At 39.6% G+C, this 15,262-nt stretch overlaps 1 protein-coding gene across 2 annotated transcripts in view; it reads right to left on the bottom strand.

The window, feature by feature from the left end:
- The window catches only part of MAP2K6 (mitogen-activated protein kinase kinase 6), a 124,215-nt gene that overhangs the window by 13,868 nt on the left and 95,085 nt on the right, over nt 1-15,262 (bottom strand). For both annotated transcript variants that reach the window (XM_012747416.3, XM_012747418.3), the window contains exons 8-11: nt 13,306-13,433; nt 11,600-11,677; nt 10,292-10,431; nt 2,743-2,788 (exon numbers count right to left, since the gene is read on the bottom strand). In XM_012747416.3, coding sequence (XP_012602870.1) covers nt 2,743-2,788; nt 10,292-10,431; nt 11,600-11,677; nt 13,306-13,433 — 392 coding nt within the window. The remainder of the gene's footprint in view (nt 1-2,742; nt 2,789-10,291; nt 10,432-11,599; nt 11,678-13,305; nt 13,434-15,262) is intronic.

Below are 15,262 nucleotides of genomic sequence, written 5' to 3'. Positions count from 1 at the left end.
TGCTTCCAACGCCTGCCAGCCCCACCTTGTCTCTCGTCCTACTGGTGGCTATTAGCGCAGTGGAAGGAGCCTGCGTCTGAGAATGCATTAAATAGCCTGACCTGAAGTCTTTAATAAAAGAAAACGTCCACAGGGACATTTCCATTTATTCCCAGGCTTGGAGGACGCTGTGAGAGCCAGGAGGGGGAGGGGAAAGCAGGCAGGCATGTCAAATGGAAAGTGTGACTTGCCCTCTTGTGTGGGTTTTGAGGCTGTAAAGGGTTGGGAGGAAACCCAGTCCCTTCTAGAAGCGACAGACTAAGAATAGCAAGGAAGGACAGTAACCAGGAGACAAACAAATTAGGCACCATGAACAACCCCCAGACCACAGTCCCAGGCTGGCTTTCCCAAAAGAGGAGCCAGGTGCAGGAAGGGAGGACTTTGCATCATTTAGGTTTCACTATCATGCCTGTAGAAAACATGGAGATCTATGAACATACTGTCAGGAGCAGAAGCACAAGCTACACTCACCAACAGGTCTCCACACCCCCTGCACAATGCCCCATCCCTCTAGGCTATGTCCTTAGGTTCAGGTATCTTTGTTTAACACTGCAATTCAACCTAGAATTTCCCAATGTATTTGGAGGAAATAATCGCCTCACCAGGCAATCGTTTGAATATACCTGGTCATCATTTCTGGTGGCTATCATCTAGGACAAGGGTCAGCAAATTATGGCCCAAGGGCCAAATCTAGCCCATGGTCTGTTTATTAAAGAAAGTTTTATTGAAACACAGTTGCACACACACTTTCCCCCGGGGGCCCTCATATCGTATATGCCTGCTTTTACACTGCAACAGCAGACTTGAGTAGTTGGAACAGCAACTGAATAGCCCACAAAGATCAAAATACTTACTATCTAGCCCTTTACAGAAAAAGTTGATATCTACTCTAGAAAAACAAATCCTACTGAGTCATGCCTACCCTCAGGAGAAGCTTGAGAGAACAAGCCAACGAGATGACCTTACAGTATGTTCAATCTGAGTTAGGGAGAAAAACATTTGGGATTTCTATAAGAGGTACATGTCTGGGTTAAGGCCTTAAGTAAACTACCCTTCACCTGGAAAAAAGATTTTTTTTTTCCTCCCTCCAACAACTCCTAAAATCCAAACAATAGCCTTTCAGGGTGTGTTTTCCCAATGCTAAAGTCAGGGAGTCTGAACTCAGATTTTCCATTTAAAAACCTCAATTCCACAGGAAAGCAGGGAATAGTTATAGTCTTAAAAGGCAAGTCCATTCCCAGTACCACAGGGACTAATGCTATAAGGAGAATGGTGGGGGGAAGTGGGGGGGAGCAACATGATCTTATAATATTAATATGTAGGCCATAAAATGTCACAGTGTTAGGATATATTGCAAAAGTAGAATTAACATCAGCTGCCAACGTATATTAGACAATTTTTTTCCACAAATGTGTTCCAGTGAAATTTCTAATAAGAGGCTACTTGGAAAACAAAAATGTTCTGCATTTTAAATAGGCAGAAATATACAGAAAATATTCCTCTTTTATCTGAAAATAGTTACAAAACAAGGCAACTTTAAAATAGGATTACAGTCTCTGGAGAATCCTACAGGAATCACTGTAAGTCTATTGCACTTTATATGCAATTAATTTTAAAATGCCCTTGGGGTGGGGTTGCATTAGCATAACAAAAAGGGTAGCCAGGACTGAAAAGCCCACTAACTAGCTATTAAAAAAATAATCAGGGAGGAAATATTCAACCCAAACATGTAGTGTATACTAAGAGTTTCTCAAGTATTACTCATCTTTTCTTCTTCAACTATGAGTCTTAGTTGAGTAGAGCTTGTAGAGTGCTGAGCACTGGAGACTGTCTTTTTAATGGGGACAGTGGAGGCCCAAAAAGATGGCCTTGTCTCCAATTCATCCAATTAGAGAGGGGCATGGACTTCTATCAAAGCTTAACCAACAGAACTGAAAATCCATGTGATTGGTTGTGACTATCACACACCCTCCTAATTGGCTTTCCATAACTCTTCCTGATTTGACACTTCCAAGCTGTACTTTCCCCACGTCTGAGCCACCTCACCACACCATTTGCTAAGAGATACCAGGAATCTGTGCTTCTGTGACATGTCCTGAGTTGGTCTAGAAGACAGCCCTGCTTGTGGGTAGGATGGGATAGGAGCAAGCATTTTTTTTAATTTTTATTTTATTTTATTTAGAGATGGGGTCTCACTCTGTCACCCAGGCTACAGTGTAGTGGCACAATCATAGCTCACTGCAATCCCAAACTCCTGAGCTCAAATAATCCTCCCACCTCAGCCTCCCAAGTAGCTAAGACTACAGGTACACACCACCACACACAGTTAACTTTTTTTTTTTTTTTGTAAAGACGGCATCTCACTATGTTGCCCAGGCTGGTTTTGAACTCTTGGGCTCAAGCAATCCTCCTAACTCAGCCTCCTATGCATAGTGTTAGGGTTATAGGCATGAACCACTGTTCCTGGCCAGGAGTAAGCATTTAAGGCCTGCTGAATAACTATGCTCCAGTTAGAAAGGGTATCAATGTTTGCTCTTATCTCTTTTGAAATTGTGCATTAACGTAACTATTCCTTCCCCTCCTAAAATTAAAAGGTGGAAAATTAAAACTATAAAAACACAGTTATTTGATTATAATTTAGGTCTTAGTTACTTTATTTTCACTAGCTGCTAGTTTGGACATGTTTACACTAACAATACTTACCATAAGCTCTGGATACGTAGGCCGTTCTTTGGAATTCTTCTTCAAGCTTAAAGAGAAAAATTAAGCACATTAAAATTAGAAACCACCTGTATTTTCACTAGACTAGGATTTCAGAACCTGTAGAACACTAAACATAACCAGCTATAAAAATGTATTAAAAACATGGGCCTCCTATCTTGACTTTCCTCTTCTTTAACACTTATAAAGTATGTTTTAAATCACTCTGAGTATACTTAAATGGTAAAAATAGGGAAAGGGGTGTGTGTGTGTGTGTGTGTGTGTGTGTGTGTGTGTGTGTGTGTGTGTGTGTGTGTATTTTCTTTTTGATACTTTACCAATTACATACAAGCTAACTTTTCTCACCTACAGCCATTGTATTTCAAAACATATATCTACTTTCCTTCGAAGCAGCTTTTAATGCCAAAATTGGCAGGTATTTGTTATCTCTTCACTGTCTAACTATCTGGCTTTCCTTGATCCTGTTTCTCTTGAATGTATAATTTGCTTTTATATACTCCCAAACAAACCTGCTTGGGACAGAAGCAGTAAACCTGTAACACTTCTAAGATAACACTACTTGTTTATGATATCTTAGCTGATTAGAGAGAAAGCACATTCATTCAGTGAGTTGCCAATTATTCTTATTAGGAATACTATATGGTCATGCACTACAGTCAAGTGGCACCTGGTCATTCAGCTCTCGCCATACATAGACATTTAACAACATTTGATATGGAGGCAACAGTAATAAAATTGCAGATAGAGACCGATCCATTGCCCCTATCCTTAACCCATTCCTATCTTCTATCCACCCCCAGCCTTAAAATGGAAAAAAGAAAAGAATTAGTTTACTTGGAGTTGGAATCCCAGGTTATGCATGGATAAAAGGATGATTTTGAAAACCATGATTTGCAAGGCAACCTATAGACTTCTGTGACCTATGGGTCACAAAATCATACACGAATGGAAAGGAACTTTGCCTAGAGTTGAAGGAATCAAAATGTAACTGATTATTAGGTTGCTAGGATTTGTGCTAATGGATCATATTGAGCAAATGAGACCTAGTATGTGTGACATGAGCTTTTCTCCACCCACAGGAACTACTCATGAGAGTGGCAAGGTATAAAACCATAAAAGAATAAAAAGTCATTGAGACACTTTGAGAACCTGTGGTTTAAAACAAAACAAAATATCTTTTAAAAGAGAGAAAGTTTTTGAACCAAAACAACTTAAAAGCAGCCTACCAGTTTATTCCAGGCAATGCTGTGGGTAGAAGCCAGGGAACCTGAGACAGGGTACAGGTAGATGTGAGGAGAGAAGTTTCAACCTGGAACTGAGGGCAGACCTAGGACCTAGTGACCTCAGTGACCAGACAACCTATGAGAGAAAGTTTCATCTCAACTGAGGATAAAAATAAGAGTGCATTAGAAAGAGGAATTAACAACTGTCAAAGTCGGATTGATATGGGAATGTGTGCCTGAGTGAAATGAATGAGACCTTATAACACCCACTCATGGCTTTCTATATATCTACATTCTGAGAGTCTACATGGATGGTTCTCAACTGGATGTGATTTTGCTCCCCAGGGGACATTTGGCAATGTCTGGAGGCATTTGGGGTTGTCACAACTGGTGGCAGGGTGTTACCGGCATCTAATAGGTAGAGGCCCGGGAGGTTGCTAAACATCCTAAAATGCACAGGGCAGTCCTCCATAACAAAGAATGATTCAGTCCAAAATGTCATTAGTGCAGAGATTGAAAAACCCTGCTAGGGGGTCCCTCCTTGTTGCTACGTCCTATCTCCTTCTCTGAGAAGGAATTCACGTAAAAGAAGAATCTCCAACTGGTTCATCTGACATTTGGGCACATTCTCACCAAAACTGCCTCCCACCCCAAAAGCAAAAATTTTTTTCTTTCTAAGTTCAAGAGTTAGTTCACCAAGAAAGAAACACAGAAGAAACATGATCCTGTCACACAGTCAACATTGCTAACTTGCACATAGACCCAAGAAAAAAAAAAAAAAAAAAAGGAAACAAAGCAAAACAAAACAAAATAAAAACAGGCTAATGTACAAAAGCCCTGAATTTCCCACCATTGTTCAAAGCAAATGAAAAACCAGAAATTCTTCTCTATAATTTGACCAATTCAACTTGCTAAATCAATAACAAAAAAGTACAAACACAACATTAAATCTACACTCAATATTCAAAGGGTTGATTTTGGGTGTTTCTAGACCCTAACTCTACATTGAATCTGGAACATTCTCACTGAGAACCCCAGCCCACCTTTCCATTATTAGCTTTCATTGGTCAACAACAGAACCAAGGGAATAAGGAAGAAAAGCTTGCTTATTTTCATTTGAGAATGAAAACAATGGTCTCGTTTACCAACCAGGGATCTTTCTGGTATTACTGATTTTTTTTTTACTTTCTATTTAGTAAATAAGATAACAAAATAAGACTCTTTATTCCCAACAGGTAAAAGAGCTTAAACACTTTTTTAAGTAAAGGTGATTTTAGAGTCAGGCTATCTTATCTTTTCACTTCTGGAATTTTTTATTAAAAAAACTTCCAAAATTATTATTTTGTAATCTGTATAAAGAAAATATGGGGAAAGTATCCCATTTCTCAATTTATGGCCCCCGATGAGAAAGCTCAAAATTTATCCCAAGTACTACTGCAGAATATTAATGGAAAATACTTACACAGCAAAGCAAGGCTGTTTATACAGTTAACATAACTGATATAACCCATTCTCTCCACCATTTAAATGAAGAACACTTCAAAACATGGGCTAAGAATAGCAAAATACTCAGGATAAGGTTAGGACAAAAAGCAAATTTTCCATGTTTAATAGGAAGTGCTTGAAATTCAGTATAAAATAACAACTGTGGAGTTCAAAGCTACATCAATTCCTTTTTGAATTTGAGTCAGACTTTTGAATTTTCAAGTGGCTTGTCATTTTCAAGCGTGCAATTAGCTAACTGCCCTAATTCCTCTTCCAAATGCCACAACACATGCTGCTGACCATAGCTGACACTAAAAAACAGCTTCATGCTGTCTTGAGAATTGCTAGTCTGAAGTTTGTGCTGACCAGAGGATTTCTGCCTATTTGAATTGCCCTGATGGTTTCCAAGAAGGGCTATTTGGTGCCTCCACAGAATAAAAACACATTGCACCTCTCAAGCCATATATTTGTCATAAGCTAAATAAACATCCAGTGCCTCTTTTTACTGTTCTTCCTGAACAAGTAGGAGACTGGATTTGATTGTCTCTGTTTTACACACGTTTCTCTGAGGCAGACAGTTTCTGCGTCTGGATGGGCCTCCAACACACTTCAATACGCCTTCAGACGGGTCAGCTGAGCACCAAGCCTCCTAAATAGGCCTGAAGGAACAATAAAAGGAAGTCTAGCTATTGTGGCACTAGGCAGGTGATTTCCTGTGACTTCCTTCTGTGAACCTATAGGAAGAAGTTATGATGAAAAGTGTGAGCCTGCTAAAATTCCATTTTTTGGAGAAACTCATTTGCTAACCCTCCTGCATGTAAAAACTGCTCTATCAGATGTCTCTATTATGAATCCCAAAACAAGGCCAATGTGGTCTGCACTACCCACCCCAGGAACTCTTTAAAACCCCTATGATAAGAAACTCCATATGTGGGAAACAGAGGAAGAAAATGTCATTCAGTAGACGTATTTCAAAATAAATACAGAAAGGAAGGGTTTGTAAGAAACCATTGGGTTTTTTTTCCCTTCAAGTTCATATGGTTGACTTTCTCCTCCTCCCCCACCACCTCCCTTGAAGACAACATTTGTCTGATGTTACTGCAAAAGAAATATAGAAGTGGGAACTCTGGGCTCTAGATGTAACTTTGGGTGTGATGATCACAGCCTGTAAGTGCTTTCTACTCTACCCCAACCAACTATAATTTATGGTCAATTGACAAACCATGATCAGTATTGGTGGGCCAGAGGAGAGTGATTCTCTGGAAGCAGATTGACAGTACCTAGCAGCATTATGATGTCATCATTCCAAGTTGGTCCCCTGGATGGAGGTGTATGCTACCTAGCAGCCTTATGATTTTGATTCCCAGGGTAGGATACATCCCACGAAAGGTCACAAATACTCTGTCAGTTACCTAAGCTACAGATAATGTGCCCTTTTTCTACATTTATCCCAAAGATAGATGTAGGAAATAAAAACGTAGATGTATCCATCTTGAAATCTGGGATAAAATGTTTCACTTTCCAAATATGTAGTCCTCTTTCCTATTTAGTGCAAAGAGTTGGGGGCTTTTGGAGAAGTCTGGAAGGACCACAGCCTGTGTCCTAAAAATATAAAAAACATGGAGATCATTCAAAAAAGGGTCCTTTTATGAAGACGTGTCTCAATGGTACAGCTTTATACATAGGAAAACAGAAGAATAGCTGATAACTGGGAGGTATGCATATAGACAACATTCTTCTTTTTATCAGGAAGTAGAAGAGATGTTCTTCAGTAACAATCATTTGTCCATTCTTCCCACCTAGCTCCAAATCAAACGTAAAACTTTCAGTAATAAACCAGGTGAAATATCTACAGTGTACTGACTGAGGGTATGTACTCATATATTAGCATACATGAAAAATTAAATTGCTTCCATAAATATCTAAGCCAATCATAAAGTCTAAAAAAAATCTGTGCTAGTTTTTGAAGTATGAGACAACTTTTCAACTCTGTTGGTTTCAAAATAAGTTAATATTCATCCTTAGGGGCTATCGAAGAAAATATATTGGTGGTTTATGGCAGGCAAAAAAAATATTGACATGGGATCTGAAACAGGAGAGCTTGTACTCTGAGAAAGTCCAACTGAGGATAAGAATGCTCATAAAATTCAGAATTAATGTTCCTCTTCAATTTCCTAATTCTCATACCAACAAAAATAACTCACCATTTCACACAGTTGATGTCCTTAAGTATTGGATTCTACCAGACCTATAAATAATACTGAAAGTTTGAGGAAGACAAATTTATCTTTTGATGACTTCTAAGTTGAAGCGGTTTTTGCTTCTAATATTATAATTTTTAATAAACCCCATAATTGAGACCGACTGGCTTACATGAGTGGAAATGAATTAACACAGTGTTAACAGTATTAATAGCATTAACAGTTTCAGGAAAACTGGAAGATGTCTACAGCTGAAAATGTTTAAATTAATGAACTATGTTAGCTGGGACTAAAATTGAGAGAAAAAGAGAGGGAAAGGTATATCTCAGAGGGGGCAGCCACGAAGATAATATGGGCGGTATGAGGGGAGGGTAGGCACACTGTGGCCACTTTATGTGGTGGCCAGGTCTCTGGGATTTCCACATACATGAGTGTACATTAAAGTCAGAAAACATTTATTTCTCAAGATTTTCATTTTTAAAAATATCTGTAAAAGTTTTAATGCTCTGATTCTTTGGGAGAAATTCAAAGAGGAAAAAAATAGTCTGGTGAAAGAAAAAGAGTATTAATAATGGAATGATTTTTTAAAAAAAAATAAACTGCAGAAGATAAAAAAGCCTCTGAACAGAAAGCAGCGAAGAGCAGGTCCTCAGATCTTATGCCTAAACCAGGCTTCTCATCCCCAATGTACATTAGAATGACCTGAGAACATTTGAAAAATATTGATATTCAGGCCCCTCCTCAGACCAATTACATCAGAATTTCCAAGAGTGAGGCCTGGGGGACAGTAGTTGCAAAAGCTCGCTAGGGTTTTATAAACGAGCAGCCACAGTTGAGAACTGTGGAATGAAACAGGTGATTCGCATCAGGGGACTCAGCTTTCTCAGACTTTGCACACCAGCCTTGTTCTCCTCACCAAAGTTTCCTGAAGTACCCAGAATGGGGGGTAGGGGGGGAATGGGGGGACGGACAAGTGGCAGATGGGTGACAGGGAATCTGAAGAGACTTGCCAAGATAAGATCCTTCCCTATCACCACCCCTCTTGAGAACAACTGATTTGTACTATCCAAGATGACTCATCCTTTTTTCTATGTGACCTTTAAACATTTGAGGATAAGGAAAAAAATAATAATAAAAAATAAAAACAAATAATAACAACAAAAACCAAGGTTTTGAATCCAGAAAGCAAAATCATGAAACCATTTCAACCTGGCAGATGTACTGCTGCATCCTGCACACTCCCTCGAGGAAAACAGACAGGAGGATGCGCCCCAGCAGTCCAGAGGATGTATATTTTAAGAGGCATCCAAGAACATATTATACCAGGTCTCAGTGCTCCAGCCGCTCTCTGGCCATTCAGCCAAAAACAAACAACTGTACGCAGCCTCATCTATCATTAGGTAAAAATACCAGGAGTGGGAAGGGGCCGAGGACTCATGAAAAGTCCAAGAGGTCTTAGTTTCACAAGCAACAGACAGTTGCTTTGTTGCATTATGGTCCCCAATAAAAGCTGTATTCAGAACACTTCTCCCAGGAATCACGGAGGCCAAGGGATGACATCATGGGGAAGGTGATCTGTCACCCTCCTCTGTACCTCCAACAGCCTGCAGAGCTCCGGGTCCTTCCTCAGCAGCGTGTGGTCAGAAATGCTCCCCTCCGAGGGTCACAGCTGGGTGTGCCACTGTCTCTGACCCCTCTTTCTCCCAGGATGCCCAAATAAACTAATGTGGCTTCCCTTTGTGCTTTCCTTTTGGCATCCTGTTTCCAGCAGCACTGGCCATGGTCATCACTATCGAGTTATGCCAGACATCATGGACACTAGGCAGACACAAAGCACTCAACTGTCTGGAGAATACTTTTCTTCCCTCTCTTACTTTTCTTGATCGCACTGGCAATACTGTATTAGTATGGTTCTTTTCTTCTTTCCACCCCAACTTCCTTTGGATTCCTTTCCCAGCCCCCCAGCATGATCCATTCTGCTTTCATGGGGGGGGCAAGTCCATCCGCAGTTAGCAAGTCTTCTACAGGAGCCAAGTTTCTGTAAGACATCGAGGTACCTAAATAACACTCCCACACTACCCACTATCTTCCCATCCAAAGTGATTCTTTTCCTCTACTCCCTAGCTCTAGACCTCTATTAAGTACTACCAGCTTTACCTTTCTACTCTAATCAACATCAAATTGCTTATAGCTTGTATAAAGGAGTTTCTTGCTTTTGTGACACTACGTGTGATATTCCTTCATTTGGAATACCTTTCCTCCCCTGCTTCCCCTTTGCTTGGAAAATACCTCTCATGGTCTCAGCCCAAGATTTATCTCCTCCAGGAAAATTTATCCTGATGCCTTTCCTCTGGGTTCCCTGAATTCCCTGTGCATATTTCCATCACTAGACTTGCCGTATTATATTAAATATGACAATTACTGATTTACAAGACTTCTTTACTTGACTGTGAGCTCAATGAGGGCAGGGAGTGTGATATAGTCATTTGTCTCCAGCATCTAGGGCATACTCCACAAATGCTTTCGGAATGAATGCATGCATAATGGATTACACCTGATGGCGGAAATCCACGAGAACTCATCTTCTTTAGCACTGACACCTGAGAGATGAGGCTCTCTTACCACTGTGAGGTAAAGTCAACAAACTCTGCAGAGAACTTGTCTGCTGGGAGTTGTGGTGATGGCTCCTCTACCACCTGTTTGAGCTGCTGAAACGGAGTTCCCCACGAATCATAGGGAAACCGAAGGATGGCCAACTCAATCTAGGGGAGAGAAGAAACAAGGAGGTAACAGGTTAAACAAGACTGCTTCAGGGAAGCAGGTGTGTGTTTTTCATTCCTGGAACACCAGAGGGAAATACAAAGGTGACATTCAAGTACAATTTTTGGGGAAAAATAAACTAATAATCTATTCTCTAACAATTTCCCCAGATTCTTAGTTCTAGGAATTTTCAAATAAGATCTTACTAGAGACAGTCACTTAAACCTATCTAAAACAGGGTCCCTCACTAAAATCCACTGTGGCAATTCATAAAAATTGTAAGCCAACAGTATTAAACTTCAGTAGGCAAAGTAAACTGGTTTTCCAAATGTGGTCTGAAAAGTTAATTCCCATCCTAAGATCTTTACAAAACTGTACCTCTACTGCCATCTGCAGGTGCTTTGGTGAAATGGCAGTGGGGAAAGTAATCTAGGGCCAAATAAATGATCTTTTTTTGGACTTCAGTAGAGGCCACTTTGCCGTCACAGGATCACGTGTTTTCTGGGCAGGGACGTGAAATAATTCACAGGATTTAGTCAGCTGCTGTGCCCAGGAGGGAGCCAGGACTGCAGTGGATAATTCCAGCCCTTGGTGATACACTACAAATTTATGATCACCAAAGTTATGTGTAAGGCACTTATCGTATAACTTTAGAGCTGTGCCTAAAGAAATTACCCTATTTGTTATCATGTCTTTAGGATACACCTGACCTCAACAGCTAAGATTTCTATGATAAAAATACCGTGGGAGGCATAGCCTATGTCCTAGATAACACTGTCCTACTAAAGTCCACACGCATTAGTACTCTTTGTGTAGCTGAAGCTTCTTGCCTTGACTAGAATAATTTAATTTTAAACTATAAGGAATCTAGTCAGATCCTCTCATTTTATAGATGAGGACAAAAAGAGAGTCTATGTAACTATATTAGTTATTCAAGTGCATACAACTAATCAGAAGTAGAATAAAGAGAAAAATTGATTTGTCCAATCTCAGTTCAGGGTTTCTACTATACCACACTGCAAACAATTATCACTCAAAACCTCCTGCCATATCAGCAGGAAAGGATGCCCCAAGCCAGCACTTTGGGCATTTGCTTCTTGGTCCCAAATCCACCCCCATTGCAGCTTCATCCCCTTAACCTTATAGTCCATGATGATTGTCATACGCTACCATTGTGATGCCCAAACTCCAAATGTCAGACTTCACACTGTATCCCTTCTGGTTGAGCTCTGGGTTTATTCTTTCCGGCTAAAAAGGAGACAGACAACTGAAAAACTGGAAAGACTATTGAGATGACATTGTTAGCTCGATAAAGTTTTTTTGGGGGGGGGTTGCACCAGCTGCCAAGTGAGTTGTTTTAAGCTGCTAACACACCTCCCAGGCCAAGAGGGCTCAGTGATTACAATTAAATATCAATGTCTTCCTGGGGTTTTCCTTCTTCTGTGTTAGTCTTTTCTTGGGCACAGTAATGGATCGAGTTCCCTTCAAAATCACCAATTTCAATTTCACCTTAAGAAGAAAGCGGGTCTATGTTATACAGCTACCATCTAGAATTATCCTTGTGAAAAACAGCAATAGTCTAGAACACAGAAAAAAGAATCAACAGCTCAGGTGTGTTATCTCACTGAGCCTGGAATCCCAGTGCTTTGGAAGGCCTAGGTGGGAGGATTGCTTGAGGCCAGGAGTTCAAGACTAGCCTGGGCAACATAGTAAGACCACCGCCCCCCCAGGCCATCTCTACAAGATATTAAAAAAAAAAAAAAAAAATTAGCTGGGCCTGGTAGAGCACTCCTAGAGGCTGAGGCAGGAGAATTACTTGAGCCCAGGAGTTCGAAGCTGCAATGAGCTATGATTGTGCCTCTGCACTCCAGCCTGGGTGACAATCTCTAAAAAAAAAAAAAAAGGAAAAAGAAAAAGAAGAAAAAGACCAGAGAAGAGTCACTGGGCTATTGTCCCACATTGATAGTGATAGACCTAAGGAATTTTTAGCTAAGCACAGACAGAAAGCCTTTCAATTCCAAGTGCAAGTCCATTTACAGATAGAATGCAGTGTTAAGTTCTTTCAGTCAAAGAGGATCCCAAGGTCTCTGCTAATGGCTATAAATCTTCACAGCTTTGAAGTTCTCTCATAACTAACCCAACTGCTTTGCTTGGGTAGTTTAAATTTTACCTACTATTCAATATTCAACAGACAAGGTAACACCCACCTGCAACTCAGTGTGGAAAATTATACATGCTTTTGTGTTTTTTATGTATTGCTTATGTGTTTTTTTTTCCAAATAATGTATCTCTTTTACTTGATTTTTAAAAAGTGGTGTTAATCTGTATGCCCTGGTCTAAAGGTTTGTGTCCCTCCCAAAATCCATGTTGAAACCTAATCACACATGTGAGGTATTAGGAGAAGGGGATTTTGTGAGGTGACAAGGTCACGAGGGTGGAATGCTCACAAGTAGGATTGGTGCCTTGTATAAAAGAAGCCCTAGAGAGATCCCTCACCCCTTTTACCATGTGAGAACATAGCAGGAAAATGTCATCTATGAACCTTAGACAAGTGGGCCCTCTCCAGACGCCAAATCTACTGGCACTTTGCTCTTGGACTTCCCAGCCTCCAAAACTGTGAGAAACAAATTTCTATTGTTTATAAGCCACCTGGTTTATGTTATTTTGTTATGGCAGCCAGAACAGACGAAGACAACATATGAAACAAGTGAGTAAAGATTTAAGATAGGACATATTTAAGGAAAAAAGGAAATGCAGAATATTTCTAGAGCCTTAGGCACATTTCAACATTCCCTCTGTGGCCATCTGTATTCTATCTCCCTGCGTGCTTTGCTGGCAGTTGCGTTCTCAGGTGCCACCCCCAGCTAAGTACTTACGGCCATGTATGGTTTGCAACCTGCATCAATTGTTTTAGCAACAGAGTCCACCAGGTAGCCACTGATTCCAAAATCGCACATCTTCACTTGGCCAAGAGCATTAATGAGCACATTGGAAGGCTTGACGTCTGAAAGCAAAAGCAATCAGGATCCCATCATTTCAGCCTGCTTTTCAGATTCACTTCTCGACCAGCAGAGGGCCTGAAATCTCTACTTGTCCCTCATCTTCCTTTCCCCAAGTTGCCCCACACAGAAGTAACTGTCATTCATCCCTGACTCATAGTTATATACAGCTTATTGACTTCAACTTGATTTTCTATTTCAGATTTTGTCCAGGTTTTAGTGGACTGTGAATCCATCAGTGGAAAGAACTGTTTCTTATCTAATTTATTGTCTTCATTGTCCCCATCCACGAACAAAGGACTTTAAAAGTTATTACTGAAGCAAATGCTCAGTTCAAAATGATCTATTGATATTTAGGTTAGAAATAATAGAACAAGGAATGAAAAGGCAGACTGTAACACAATGATACACTAAATATAATCAAAGCAGCCAGTTTTGATTGAAACTTGCACAAGAGATATGTCAGAGGTCATAGAGTGTAATGCATCATAAACCCAGGTATTCCAGACCATGGGTCAGGTCACGGAAGAAAAGGTATTACTGAACAGATCTGGAATGAAGTCTTCAGACTAGAAAGATATAACCCACCCACCCACACGCCCAAAAAGCTTAACTATTGTCATCTCTGGATAATGGAATTAGAAATTACAGTTATTTTTTTTCCCTTGGTGATACTTTTCACAAAGCACATGAGATCAGAAAAAAAGATATATTAAAAGCTTTAAAAATTATCCTTTATAAATTTTCCCTTAAACTGATGGATAGATAAATTTCATTTTATTATTTTTCATGCTTTATATATATTCTCTATTATGAATTAAATATTTCATAATTCTAAAATGAACTCTTAAAAATCAGTTTCATGTTTGTAGATAATCCATATTCTTCCTTCTATCTGTATCCTTTCCCACTTTCTCCTCCTCATCTTCCACCATCTTATTTCCCAAATTATTAATAACAACTGATGATAATAATAAGAACACTGTATAAGACATTTTAAATTATTTCTAGGCACAGAGAGTTTAAAATTACCAAAACCACAATGTCCTACTAGTTATCAATACTTCCCATTAATTTTCTCAAAGACATGGTTGAGTATATATCTCTTCCAAGAAGCTTTCCCTGACTATAATCACCAAATGACAATCATTTTTTTGTTTTACATTCTACCTATACTACTTTCATATTTCCAAGGTGTTTTCCCCCCTATTTTTATATATTTATTTTATTTTCCTATCAAGAATCCCAACATAGAATTTTAATAAGAATATTATTTTCTTCTCAAATGACTTCTCAGGGCATCTATTATAGAGCTATATTTTTAAAATATTATAAAAGATGAATAGATAGATGAATAGGTAGATCGAAGACAGATGGATGGATATAGGTGGATGAATGGAAGGATAAAGAGATTAAAAAGTGAGAGGAAGTAAGGAAGAGGAGAAGGGAGAGAAGGAAGAGACAGACCATATTGTCCTGCCTCCTATCTGAAAGGGCTCTACTTTATATCAGAGCTCTTTACACTTTAATATACACAAGAATCGCCCGGGGATCTTGGTCAAAATGCAGATTCCAATTTATTTGGTATTAAGAGTCATGACTTTGTTTTTCTAACAAGTTCCCATGTGATGGCCAATACAATTTTTATCCTATTCTCTGAAATTCTCAATGCCACAATCCCACAGCACTGCTTGGGATTTTAACAGGCATTTTATATTCAATGTAAAAAGGTAACAGAAAGCCCATGTCTTCTTACGTCCTCAGCCATGATAAGGAATAGCTACTTCTATGATTTGCTATCCAACCCCAAAGGATGGTTCCTTAGTTCTCTTGC

This window comes from Microcebus murinus, chromosome 18 (genome assembly GCF_040939455.1).
Source record: "Microcebus murinus isolate Inina chromosome 18, M.murinus_Inina_mat1.0, whole genome shotgun sequence".
NCBI lineage: Eukaryota > Metazoa > Chordata > Mammalia > Primates > Cheirogaleidae > Microcebus > Microcebus murinus.
Note: the sequence above shows the minus strand (reverse complement) of the source record. Positions and strands in the feature narration are given on the sequence as shown.